The 13,597-nt window shown below is 44.7% G+C and overlaps 1 protein-coding gene across 3 annotated transcripts in view; it reads right to left on the bottom strand.

The window, feature by feature from the left end:
* XRRA1 (X-ray radiation resistance associated 1) overlaps nt 1-13,597 on the bottom strand; it is a 168,671-nt gene that overhangs the window by 56,393 nt on the left and 98,681 nt on the right. For all 3 annotated transcript variants that reach the window (XM_029602091.1, XM_029602092.1, XM_029602090.1), the window contains exons 10-12: nt 10,339-10,382; nt 7,842-7,979; nt 4,465-4,558 (exon numbers count right to left, since the gene is read on the bottom strand). In XM_029602091.1, coding sequence (XP_029457951.1) covers nt 4,465-4,558; nt 7,842-7,979; nt 10,339-10,382 — 276 coding nt within the window. The remainder of the gene's footprint in view (nt 1-4,464; nt 4,559-7,841; nt 7,980-10,338; nt 10,383-13,597) is intronic.

A 13,597-nucleotide genomic window follows, 5' to 3' on the forward strand; every position in this document is an offset into this window, starting at 1 on the left:
AAAGAGAACAATGCCCCTAGCGACCTTATCCACTCGCCGACCATTACAAATGGGTAAAGATTTATGCAGATCGTTGCCTCCCTCAGTGAACCCCTCCTCCAGGCCTGTCTACCTTTCCTGAGGGTAAAGGTATTGGTGTCGTTGATCCACACACACACACACACACACACACACACACACACACACTTTCAACCAGCCAACATGCCCAGGTAAATGGCTTTTGAAAACTGCCATCATCAAACCAGCTCTAAAATATTTCAGACAAAGTTATTTTATCTTCCTTTGCCTCTATTTTAATACCAGCTCTGTCGATGACTTTCTGTGGGATCCTGGGCAGATCATTTTAGTGCTTGTGCCTCGATTCTAATCCTTGGTTCTGTCACTGACCCTATGTGAGACCCTGAGCAGCTTGTTTTATCATCTGTGCCTCAGTTCTAATCCCCAGCTCTGTCACTGATCACAGAGCTATCTTTAAATAGTATCATGATTCTGCCTGCTATTCAGCCCCCACCAGTAGAGGTCATCAGCAAGCCTCTCTCACAGCTGCTCTAGCCACCTTCTTGCTGATCCCATGAGCAGGGCCGGTGCAAGGGTATTAGGCGCCCTAGGCGAAACATCAGCTATGCCGCCCCCCCCCCACCCCCCCCCGCCTCCACACACAATTAACTTACATTGTGCATTAATGAAAATAACGAAGTCTGTATTTATAACAGAACACTTATTTGACATTTTTATGCCATGTAAACCATTGAGATGATTTGTCTTATCGACGGTATAGAAACTTTTATAAATAAATAAATAAAAATAAATAAAATAAACATAAACCAAAGCTATACTTGTTGCTCAAACAAAAAAAGCAGACACATCACATAATATTAAATAATTAAAATGGCAGTCAATCAAGAAAAATAAACTTAAAAAGCCATCTTTACTTACCCCCTCCAGCAGCTCTCTTACTCCTCTTCCATGCAGGCTGTAGTACACACCAGAAGCAGCAGTAGTGGCTAAGCTCTATACTCATGGTCCTCTTCCTTAGGGCCCATGTCTCTCACACACACACCATATCAGTCATGCCCCCATGACCAGTTTCTGTCTCTCACACACCAATCATCTCCCAAACAGTCTTTGACAAACACACCAGTCACCTTCCTGAACAGTTTCTCTCATGCCATACACACACAGGCTTCCCACTCCCGTGTTCCACTTACATATATGGGCTTCTCACTCTCATAATCACTTTCTCTTTCTCACACACACTCACCAGTCTCTCACTCTCATGCTTGTTCTCTCCACATGCACAGGCTTCTCATTCCCATAATCACTTTCTTTCTCTCACACACATACACAAACACACACACCAGTCACCTGATCTCTCTCATGCATACACACACACAGGCTTCCCACTCCCATGTTCTCTTTCAGATATACAGGCTTCTCACTCCCATGCTGTATCTCACACACTCCCAGCTTTCTCACTCCCATGCTCACTCTTCACATGCACAGGCTTCTCATTCCCATAATCACTTTCTTTCTCTCTCTCACATACACACAAACACACACCAGTCACCTGTTCTGTCTTACATATACAGGCTTCTCCCTCCCATGCTGTGTCTCACACACACCCAGGTTCTCACTCCCATGCTCACTCTCTTCACATGCACAGACTTCTCATTCCCATAATCACTTTCTCTCTGTTACACACACACACATTCACCAGTCTCTCTCTCATTTCCATGCTCACTCTCCAGGTGCACAGGCTTCTCATTCCCTGAATCACATTCTCTCTCTCTCACATTCACATACACACCAGTCACACCGTCACCTTACCAACCAGTCTCTCTCTCATACGTGCACACACACACAGGCTTCCCACTCCCATGCTCTCTCTCACATAATCAGGCTTCTCACTCCAATGCTTTCTTTCACATACACCCCCACAACACCAGGCTTCTTACTCCCATGCTTTCTCACATACCCAGAGTTCTCACTTCCATGCTTTTTCTCTCTTTCACACACACACACACACACACACACACACACACACATCAGTCACATCCCTGACTGTCTCACACATCAGTCATCTCCTTGAGCAGTCACTTTCATTGTCTCTCACATATACACATACATCAGCTCTCTGACCAGTTTCTCTCAATCACACACATATGCTCTCGATCAAATACATTCTCTCACTTACACACAGGCTCTCAATCACACACAGGCAGGCTGGCTGCTTCTCTCTCTCACTTCCTCTCCCCCCCCCAGCACAAACGGTAGCTGCAACAGCCTCCTCCTCCAGCCCCCGCAGGCCAAAAAGGGAGAATCCCATCGGCCGCGGGAGGCTCATGCTGCTGACTCCTTTCCCGATTACCGGCTGCTTCAATTGCTCGGGGGCCGATGCTGCTGTCGCCGCTATTTTTTTCATGCGGCACCGCTCTTTCTCCTTCCCGCGCATCACTTCCTGTTCCGGGTCGGGGGGGGGGGGGGGCGGGAGGAAGAAAAGGGCAGCCGCGGATGCCACAGCTTTTTTTTTTTTGCACTGCTGCCGTTCCCGCTGGGCTTGAACGTGCTGATAGCCCGGCGGCAATGGCAGCAGGGAAGAAAGAGCAGCGGGAGGGACCGGGAGCATGCGACACACTGGTTGAGAACCACTGGGGGAGGTCAGATGGGTCTTTTGGGGTGGGCTGCCGACAGCGGCTCTTTTATTTTTATCGGGGGGGGGGGGGGCGGCTTAATGCAGCTCTTTTCATTTTACCGGGGCAGCGGCTGAGCGCGGCTCTCTTAATTTTACCGGGGCAGTGCCGTCCCCGGGAAGCTGGCGCCCTAGGCGACCGCCTAGTTCGCCTAGTGCTTCCGCCGGCCCTGCCCATGAGGCATAATCTCCAGCCCTACTTAACCCAACCTTTCCATTCTCTCCTTGCCTCTTTGAGTCACCTTGGCTTCTTGACTTGGCCATCCTTACGTTGCTTTCTTGCCTTGTGGCCTACTTTGGCCTCCTGCCTTGAACTGTGGCCTTTCAGGTCTCTCTGCCTTCCTGCCTTGTTCAATAGCATCCTGGGCCTCCCTGTCCTGTCTTGTGGCCTTCTAGGTGCTCCTAGCCCAGCCTTGTGCCCTATTTGCACAATTAAAATTAGACACACTATCAAAATTAGACTACTGCAATTCACTTCTCCTAGGCCTGCCCTACGCCACAATTAAACCACTACAAATCTTGCAGAACTCCATGGCATGAATCATCACAGACACTCGTAAGAGAGAACACATCACACCCATTTTAAAAGAACTGCATTGGCTCCCCATCCCTTTCCGTATAAAATACAAAACCCTTACAATACTCCATAACATGCTTCACAAAAATGACCACGAATGGCTCAAGGAAACACCACGTTTCCGTACATCCAATCGTCCATCCAGAGCCTCCACGGCAGGCACTGTACACATCCCACCCCTCAAAATAGCACACCACTCAGCTACCAGAGAGAGAGCCTTTACCATAGCCGGCCCCTCCCTCTGGAATTCTCTTCCCACGTATCTCCGCCTTGAACCTTCCTTACCCAACTTCAAAAAAGGCATCAAAACCTGGCTTTTCTTACAAGCATACCCTGACTCCAATCAGACCTAAACCCCCTCCACTGCCACTTCCAATTCCCTTACCCCTTCTAATCCGTTGATGCATCCTAGGGAATTCCTGATTTTGTAAATTTGTTAATTTTTATTCTCAGTTTTTTAACACAGTTCCTATCAATTTCTCTCTCCCCTAGCACTTCACTACCTTTCTCCTTCCCGCAACTCCTGCGCTTACTGTCACCTGACCCCCATCCTCTCCTTTTTCCTTCACTGCTCCACCTCCCCCCTCCCTGTTATTTGTAACTTCCTCTTCCTCCTTTACAATGTTGATTGTGAACCGGCATGATATGTCCTATGAATGTCGGTATATTTTAAAAGCATTTAAATAAATAAATAAATAAATAAATAAATAAATTTGGCCCTTCTTGTTTACTGTTGCTTGTTCTAATCCTGTCCTTATCCAGTCCTTGTCTAGTCTTGTCCTGTCCAGTCCAGGCCTTGCCTTCATTTCAAGCCCTTATTTGCCTGTCTTCAATCCCAGCACTGTTTCCTGTTCCAGGCCTTATCTCCAGCCTTACCCTTGGTTCCAATCCATGTCTTCAACCCTGCCTATATCCAACTCCTGCCTGCCCTCAATACCAGCCATGCTTTCAAGCCAGCCTCTGCCATGTTCCAGCTCCCAGCCTGTGCCGTGTTCCAGCTAAGTCCTGTCAGTCACCAGAACCTAAGGGCTCGACTTGCAGGGGAGGTGGCTGGTACAGGCAGAAGGCCCAGTCTGGCCTTATTTCAGAGCCTGGCCCTGCTCCTGTAGGGGTAATCCCCAACCATGACAGATAGCTTTATGTTGGCCGAATAAAAGCTTAACATAAACTGATAACTTTTTAAAATCATATACTGTACCAGTTCTGCGAGTCACCAGGGGATTTCCATGGATTACTAGTTCAGACAACAATGGAAAAAGAGCCACAGCTATCAGGTTCTTCTCAGTTGTGATCTATAAGAAAACAGATAAAAGATTTCTTCAGTATCCATATGTGGGGGCTGCAAGGCTCGTGTGCTTTCCTTGTTTGTATTTGGGATGTCATTAATAGAGTTGCATGGTTATAAATCCAAGGACTTGACAACGCCAAAATATCCATATAAGGCTTCCCTTTTTTAGACATGGTGACAATCTTTCTGAACAGATGGCTTTGTCACTTTCACAGAGTCAATGAGTATCACAATGGGATTAGTTAAAAAAAAACAAAACCCAAAAAAACACACACAGTGCTTCTTAAGTCCCAGGTTTTCTGTTGAACATTTTTCTCTACATTTACATGCCAAAATCTTAGAATCTTAAATTTCATCCTGCAATTCATTTGCCTACATTTAGATGCCTAAGGTAAGTGTCTTAAGTGTGACGGGGTCTATGTCCCAAACCCGAGAGGTCAGTTAAAATCCCCGGAACCAAAGATCCAGGAGAGGGGGGGAAGGAAAATATGGCAACACCAAGCTAGGGATATCCCCTGGTTCCTTCCCCCGGATGTTACAAAGATAGAAGAACCACAGGTGTGGGAGGTTAAGGGTGGGACTCCCTCTGAGCCAATCAGCTGGCAGAGGAGGAGGAGTTTATGGAATATAAAAAGGGACTCCCTGGTAGAGCGGTCTCCTGCTGGGGACTGAGGAGGAAGGACCGGACTACCTGTTTGCTTGGGGAGAATTTGTTTCTGGATATTCCACTACTGTGTGAAGAAGGACGGCAACAGTCTGTCACAAAGAAGGTGAGCTCGGGGATATAAGAGCTTCTGTGTGTTTGGATATACTTCGAGGACACTTTATCAGGAGAACTGCCAGGCGGGTGGTTGTATCTAAAAGGGACAAGTAAAAGATCCCAAGAGATACGGTGGGAGGTGGCAGTTAGGCCCAGTGGGGCCAGACTTTTGAACATTGGACTTGGATGTTGTTTGGAGATGAACCTTTGAAGCCAGCCTTCAGAATTTGAGTCACTGGCTCAGTGGGGAGGGAATCTGCCTTTCATCCAGGTGGAGAGGGTTCAAGCCCCACCTGAGGACTTGTAAAGATAAATAACTTTAAACTGCTATTTGAGTTTCCAAGTGGCCAGGGAAGCTCGTTCAGGGATTAGACCCTGGAATAGATGATTCATTATAGAATATTATACAAGTCCATCACCACAATATACAAAGCTATCCAACAACTCACTCCGCTCAACCTTCAAATCCCTTTCAAAAAACACACATCCTCCAGACCTATAAGAGAGTACTATAAGGAATCTTTTCAGGTACCTCACTCCAAATCCTCCATCCATATAACCTTCAGAGACAGGGCTTTCTCCACAGCAGGACCTCCTCTCTGGAACTCCATCCCACCGGAGCTACGGCAGGAACCTTGTCTTCCAACTTTCAGGAAAAGACTCAAAACGTGGCTATTCAAAAAAGCTTTCCCAGACTCGGATTAAATCATAACTCACCTCTAACCATCTTCCAATAACTACCCATATGCAGAATACCAATACCTCCTAGCACTACCTCCACGTAAAAAAGCTACAATAAGTTCAGATGGACAATACCCAGCAAATACAATAATCTCTTTTTAATGTACCTCGCCAAATCTTTGTAAATGTACCTCGTCAAAGCTGGTTAATATATTATGTTAATGTTCCTATCGCTTCTCTGCTCCAAGTTGTACTTATCCGGGTTTTATTGTAACTGTAACTGTTCAGCACCTGTTATTTACTTCGTTTACTATACCTTTCATCACACCCTTGTTTATTGTAAACCGGCATGATGTGATACTCTCATGAATGCCGATATAGAAAAAAACTAAAATAAATAAATAAATAGACGCAGTTGATGGTGTACGGACTGGTGAAAGCGTCACACTAAGGCTGATTTTCAGCATTATGTGCCTACCTTCCCCCCCCCCCACCCAAACTCCACTCCCATAGCCTCCCTTCCTTTTAGGTATCTAAATTTAGGTACTTAATGAAAATAGACACCTAAATTTATATACTCAGCCCTAATCAATTTTCCAAGATACTGATTTAGGCAGCTAGCGTCCAAGGTCGAGTGCCAAAAGCCCTTTGAAAACTGAGCCCAGTATCTTTCCACAGTAGCACAGCAGATGAGAGAGGCAAACAGAAGGCAGGTGATCATACTGCACCAAGAAAGTGTTCATCTGGTGCAGTCACTGGATGATAAAGCTGTGGAATTTGTTGCCAGAGGATGTAGTCAAGGTAAGTAGTATAGCTGTGTTTGGACAAGTTCCTGGAAGCAACTTATTAGCCAAGTAAAGGTGGGGGTTGGCTACCTCTGAGACTGAGCTACAGGGAATAGATCTCCTTATTGGGATTTGCTGGCTACTTCCAAGTGACCCGGATTGGCCACTGTCGGAGCCATATGAACCTCTATGGCACTTGTGTTCCTAGGGGGGACATTTTGCTGCAGGTCTGGAAGGGACCATGCACCCATGCTTTGCCTTTTAAACTTGTTGCAGGTAGGAAGCATCTGCTTTTTGTGTGGGCATTTTTACCAATGGCAAATTAGAAAATGCAATCCACACAAGTTATTTCCCTCCCCTAGGAGTACCTCCCTGTCATGTGGGTGAAAGGCCGCAGGCCATTTGACAATGGGTGCACTTTTATTCAGACTAAGGGACAGAAAGCTGCAAGTGCACGATTTACACAGATAAAATGCCTTTTCTTTACAGAAATGCTCTGAGAATTCCTCTTCCTGTGACAAGGGCTAGATGAGCACGAGATTCATTAGGGCAGGACTAGGGAGTCAATGTTCTGAAAGTGGGGAGCGATACAGAGAGAGGAAACTCGGGGGGGCTTCCATGGAGAAAACAGGAGATGAGAAGTACAGGACTGGGAGAGCAACACAGTTGGGCAGGGGGAGAGAGAGAGATAGGTAGGGAAGGAAGAAGGAAGGAGAGAATAGAAAAATTTGAATGAGGAGCAGAGACATGAAAGAAATCAGGAATAGAAGAGCAAACAGCAGAATACCAGAAATAAGAGGGGGAGGATAGAATAGGTTCACAGAAGAAGCAGAGGTACAGGTACAGGCCCAAGAGAGATGCACAAAGGGAAGCAGGACATGGAGTCAAGGACACAAAAAAAAAAAAAAATGAAGGCCACACACAGCCTGAGGAAAGACCCAGAAAAGAAAGTGGAGTAAGCCAGATTTTGTAAATAAAACAGAACCATTCTGTCTTTTATTCTTGATGATCCTGGAAGGAAAGCAATAAGCGAGAAGGTTCGCCAAGAAGCATTGAGTCACCTTGTTATCAGCCAAGCTGAGGGTTGTCAGTTGCGGAAGAGGAGGTTCCAGCAATGGATTTAACTTCTTCAAGAAAATTCTAGAACCAGATATGAAATCCACAAGAAATGAATCGTCTTTGTCAGCATGAGGCAATGTCTGAAAGAAAAAAGTGACGAAAGCAATTCTAATTATAGACAGTAGAAATGAAACCAATGTACGATTCGGGGGGGGGGCTAAGATTTTACAGGCCGGTAGAGCGGCTAAGGCTTAGAGGAGGAGGTGTCTTTCTCCTGAAAGAGGGCCTGAGGAGCAGCTCTACCATCCAGAGGACTGGACTCCCATCCATTACAAAAGAGAAAGGCGTCATTAAGGAATTTTTTTTTTAAAGAGCATTTTCACTACTGACCCAGGTGTGCTACACTTTTTGGGAGGTGAGTGTCCTCCTCGGTGCTGCCGGAAGGAGATCTATGATATTGGTGAAGATTTCATTCTATTAAGTAACTGCTGGGACTACTAATCCGACCATTTCACAGTGGGAATGATCTGGTACAAATCTGGGAGACTTGGGAGAAGGTTCACATTCTCTCAAGCTCAGTAACTGGAAGGAGAAAGAGAGAAATTACTAAGGAAAGGGCTTTATCAATTAAAGACTTTTACCAGAAGTGTAAGGTCGCACATTTTATTAATTTCAACATGTACAACCAATTTAATTTAACATTAAAAGAGCTGTAAAGAACATTTTTCATCCATCTGATCACTTATCAATAAAGTTAAGCTGGAAACCACTCAGCTCTTGTGTGATTATTGCTGCTAAAGACTTTAAAGCTTAATAATGCTGTTTACAGATGGACTTAAAAGTTATTTTGGTAGTTTAAAAGCAAAAGAGCACTTGAAGCTAAGCTTTCCCCCATAGGGAGCCCTGGACCACTCAGATGTGAGCTGCTATCTGTGGAGAGTTGCAGATAGGACTTATTTTATTACTGTGTGTCTTTGGGGACAGTTGTCTAGGTTCCCCCAACCAGGTGTTACATATACAACAATCATTATGAATTTGTTGCAGGTTGTATGCAATACCATTTTTTGGACCAACAAAAGAATTATCCAAAAGCTCCAAGCAGTAGGGACTGTCCAGTATATAGGTCTGTGCAGTGCTGCATAGAGCTGATAAGCACTATACCAGCCAGGGTTAGGCTCCTCCAGTCCTGGCATCCCACAGACAGGTCTGATTGTCAGGATATTCACAATGAATATGCATGAGGTATATTGGCATGCACTGCCTCCATTGTATTCAAATCTATCTCATGCATATTCATTCTGGATTTCCTGACAACCAGACATGTGTTTGTCCAGGCATTGCACTATACAAATTGTCATCATAATAAAAATGTCCATTAGTTTTTGAAACCACCATAGGTCTTTTCTTCAGTTGGCATCTGCTATTATATCTGAAGATTATTGTATTTTATGATGTAATTGCTATGCGCTGTATCTTATGATGTAGTATTTTACCATTTATATTTTATGATCTACTTGTTATGCACTGTATTTTAAGATGCATTATTTCTTGGTATTTTAGATTGGATCATAAGAAGGGGCTTATGTTTCATGAACCCATGTACAGCTTCATCTCCAGATAATTCTTATGTTGGTTCCAGAAAAGATGGCACAACCTGCAAGAAATCCAGTTTTCTCCAGAATCAATGCAGTTACTAATAGTCTGCTTGATGTAGTGCTGTCTTATATCTAAACTGACTGTTTTCAGCCTTGCTCATTGGAGTCCTGACAGACGTCGGCTCTCTTTCTTACATGATCAAAACGTTACCATTTATGCTTTCACTTACAGACGTTCCTGCACTTCCATGCATTTCAAATGTGAAGGCTTTCTTTTTTTTCTCCCTCTGCTATAGTCTTCCCTTTACCTGCTTTCAAATACTGCATTGTATTAATCGTTACCCCCTTGGATGACGGCTCCAGATCTTACCAGCCAGCGGGGCTAATCTAACCTGCTTCCCAATGTAGGTACACTTGTGAACTCTCTCTGTTTAGGAGGGAATTTTTTTTTTTTGGGAGGGAGGTGGGGTTGGTTAAAAAAATGGACTGTTATTTCACTCTCTCCTATAAAAACAAATCCCTTATTCTATTGTACTTGACTGGTACATAGACAGAAATGACAAGCTACAACTGCCCGACAGGATATATTCTTGGTTGAAGATCAGCACTGCCTGGATAAAACTTTTGCCCCGTGAATGCCTTTTTCCATGTGGGCAAACTTTGTGCAGGCAATGAATATACCTGGACAAAATTTACCTTCTCAGCAGGGGGATCATTTAAACCATGAAGATTTGTCTGGCTAACTCCCAGGACAAATCTTTTGAATCTCCTCGATTATAAATCTGCTTGTTGTCAGGAAGAGAGCCTGAAGGAAGCTGTCTGTCTACCCTCTCCGGGGCAATACCTTTTGGAAAAAGGAACGTTGGTCGGGCAAGTTAACCAGCAATTCATGAGAAGTTCTTACCGTAAATGAAGCATCTTGCACTTGTTTTTCAGGTAAGTTAACTTCTATAATACAAAATAAAAATAGAAAACACGTCTGAGGATATGCATAGACTGTACTGTGTAAGCTAATCAAGAGAAGACTTAGCATTCTATGCACATTAGAAGGGCCAGTAGCCAAAGAGGGACGTAAGTTTATGACCCTGTTGGGGGTGAGGACTGGTGAGTCACCTGCTATATAGAGCAAATCAAGAAGCCCAGAGAAGAAGAAAAGATGGCATGAGGACTTTTCTTCAAACCTAACTACAATATATATTCTTTAAAGAGATATGCTGCTTGAAAGCAGTATATTCTAACATGCATCTACAAAACAAGAGAATAAAATAAAAGCATGAAGAGAGAACAAAGCCCCAAAAGTAAAAGCAATAGGCAAATGTAAAGGGCAATTATTTACCTAGAACTGTTGTTCTCCGAATCACACTGGCGCTCATGTGACTTGTCACATGACTCCCCAGTAAAATTCCTAAGCTAAGGGTTCAACAGCTTGGACCTCTGCTATGCTTAATGCATATCCCCAGCTGAGAACTGCTGCATGTCAGTCCATTCACATCCTCGATGTAACCTTCTTCCAGTACTTCACTGAACACAGAGGCACCGGAAGCAGCTGGGCCATCACAGAACTCGTGCGACTCCCCAGTGTTCCTCTGTCCATAGGACTATTGGTACATTTCTATGTCGTGAAATAACGACAATGTTCCAAACTGAAAAGCTTTTATGGATGTAGAATCTGCTGAATAATGACTGATTATGACAAAACAAATATTCTATGCACCCCTTCAGGCTGCTCCAGGGATCTAGTAGTCTCTTTGTATCTGAATTCTCCTTGACTCCTTTCCGTATTACTTCTCCTCCCTGAAATGATATGAAGCACATTTTGCTCCTTTCTTCTCTCCTCTGATTCAAATCCCACTGAAAGAAAATCCTGAGGCATTCTTTCCACTTGATTTCAACTCTTCCACAAACTCTCCAAAGCCCCTGGACCATCCTGACCCCAGGTGTCGTTTCAACTAACCATTCACTGGCAAGGAACATATTCCAGCAGGGCAAGCAGTCTCCTCTGCTCCCTTTCTCCAGGAATCCCTTCAAGATTCCTCCTGAAGCCCCGTCACAGGCTGTTCCAAGAACCTTCTCTTTCAGAAACCCAGAGGCTCCTTCCTGGAACCCCAGATCAATCTCAAAGAGCCTCAGAGCTTCTGCTTTTATTACTCTACAAACACAAGTTCTCACACACAGATGCCCACCTGGGTTCCCATTCTTATACACACACAGATGCATACTAAGGCTCCCATTCTCACCCCTCCCACACACACACACACACACACTCCCAAACTCCCATTCTCACACACACACACACACACACATTCAAGCTCCCATTCTCACCCACATACACACAGGGTCTTTTCATTAGGCACAACCAAATTTCTACTTCCACCGCTGTGGGGATGGGATCTCGTGATGGCCTTGCTGCTGAGACTCGCTTCTTTGCTGACATGGAAATGGGATCCCGTGACGGCATTATTCCAACAGGCCTCTTCCGATATCAGACAGCCCTGGCTGAGTGGGCCTGAGTGCAAAGTGAGTGGGTCATGGCCTACCCGTGGCTACACTACAGCCAGGGTCTAATCTGTTCATTCCCAGGCCATTTCTCTTTAGGGGAGTAATAGCCAAAAGCTTTTCCATGGGTACCACACTGTGCTCGTTATAAAGTTACCCAGGAAAACTCTCACAAGCATGTCATATTCAGGGGGCGGCTCAAGGCAATCTCCTACCTGAGGCAAGGGATGAAATGGTGCAGCATAGGTGAAATCACCAAGAGAGCCGGGGGGGGGGGAGATCCCCCTTGGAGTCTGGTCCTTTTGGTGATTTGTAATGCTGGGGAAGGGTTGGGGAGAGAGGGCAGGAGTCAGGGTTCCCAAAGGAGTGGCAGATATACTGTATTATTACTGACACTCTTCCTAGGAAGCTGGCAACCCTGCCCACCCTGGGGATGCGGGAGATTGGTGAATGCTGGGAGTCTGTGTGTGTGTGTGTGTGTAGCGCACTCTCTTAAGGCTGTCCAAGGGTATTAGATGCCCTAGACGACCCTTCTCTCTCCACACAATTAAAAATTAAGCTTTTTTTTTTTCCATTTTAAAAGTTCTTACTAACAGTTTCCCCAACCTGAAAAGGGAGATTTTATATGGGAAAGGAATATTCAAAGTACAATCTTCTGAGGTAAAAATATCACTTACAACAACATGTATGCTATAATTACATGCACTACAAAAAAAACCACTTGGATCCCATATGGTATTAGGCCTATGGTAAAGTGCACTGGGTGTGAACTTGGCCCACAGAAAGCCAGGAATAAACTGAGCTACAATTCCAATATCGTAAGCCTTCCCTATCATAACTACCAGCACTCAAACAGTAACAACCCTACCAATGAAAAAGCAACACTGCAATTATTATACCAGGCCCTAAACACCAATACACCTCCTATTATGAAAACAGAACAAGCCAGGCTATTGTTAATCTCTGCATAGTACATGCTAGCAGAATACCTGACCTCAGTCACACATGCAGAACCCAGACAGACTCTGACCAAATATAGAAGAGACCATAAAATATATGGTAAATAGAAATGTGCAGACAAAAACTGAACTGGAAAATTCAAGAAGCCAGACTCTGCATGCTGTGCAAACAATAAATACAATCAAGAAATATAAGCCATCAACCATACCAATAAAAATAATGTCAAATCAGCATCCAATAATTAAAAACACATTGGTAATTTTTTAAACATTTTTAAACACCAATAACATATTTCAAAACAGCAGACACATCGCATCCAGTAACTAAAAATAATAAGGATAACAAAGATCCCCTGCTCTCCATACCTGGCAATTTTAGGTTTCCAGACACATTGAGACCACGCCCAAGCCTCAGCCTCATTTAACCCTGTCTTGGCATTACCTAGTTGCCTCTTCATCGAGTCACCTTGGCTCCCTGACCTCGCCACCTTGTTCTCTCATTCTTGTCTTGTGGCTTACCCAGGCCTCCCCTTCTTCTTGCCTTGCCCAGTGACCTCCCTTGACCTCCTGCTTCACCCTGTGGCCTCCCAGGTCTCCTTGCTTTGCTCTCTGGCCCCTGGGCCTCTCTGCCTTGCCTTATAACTTCTAAGCCTGCTAGTTTCTCATACCCAGCTTTATGCCTCTGTTGGGCTTCCTTGTTCATTGTTG

This window comes from Rhinatrema bivittatum, chromosome 5, assembly GCF_901001135.1.
Source record: "Rhinatrema bivittatum chromosome 5, aRhiBiv1.1, whole genome shotgun sequence".
Taxonomy (NCBI): Eukaryota; Metazoa; Chordata; class Amphibia; order Gymnophiona; family Rhinatrematidae; genus Rhinatrema; species Rhinatrema bivittatum.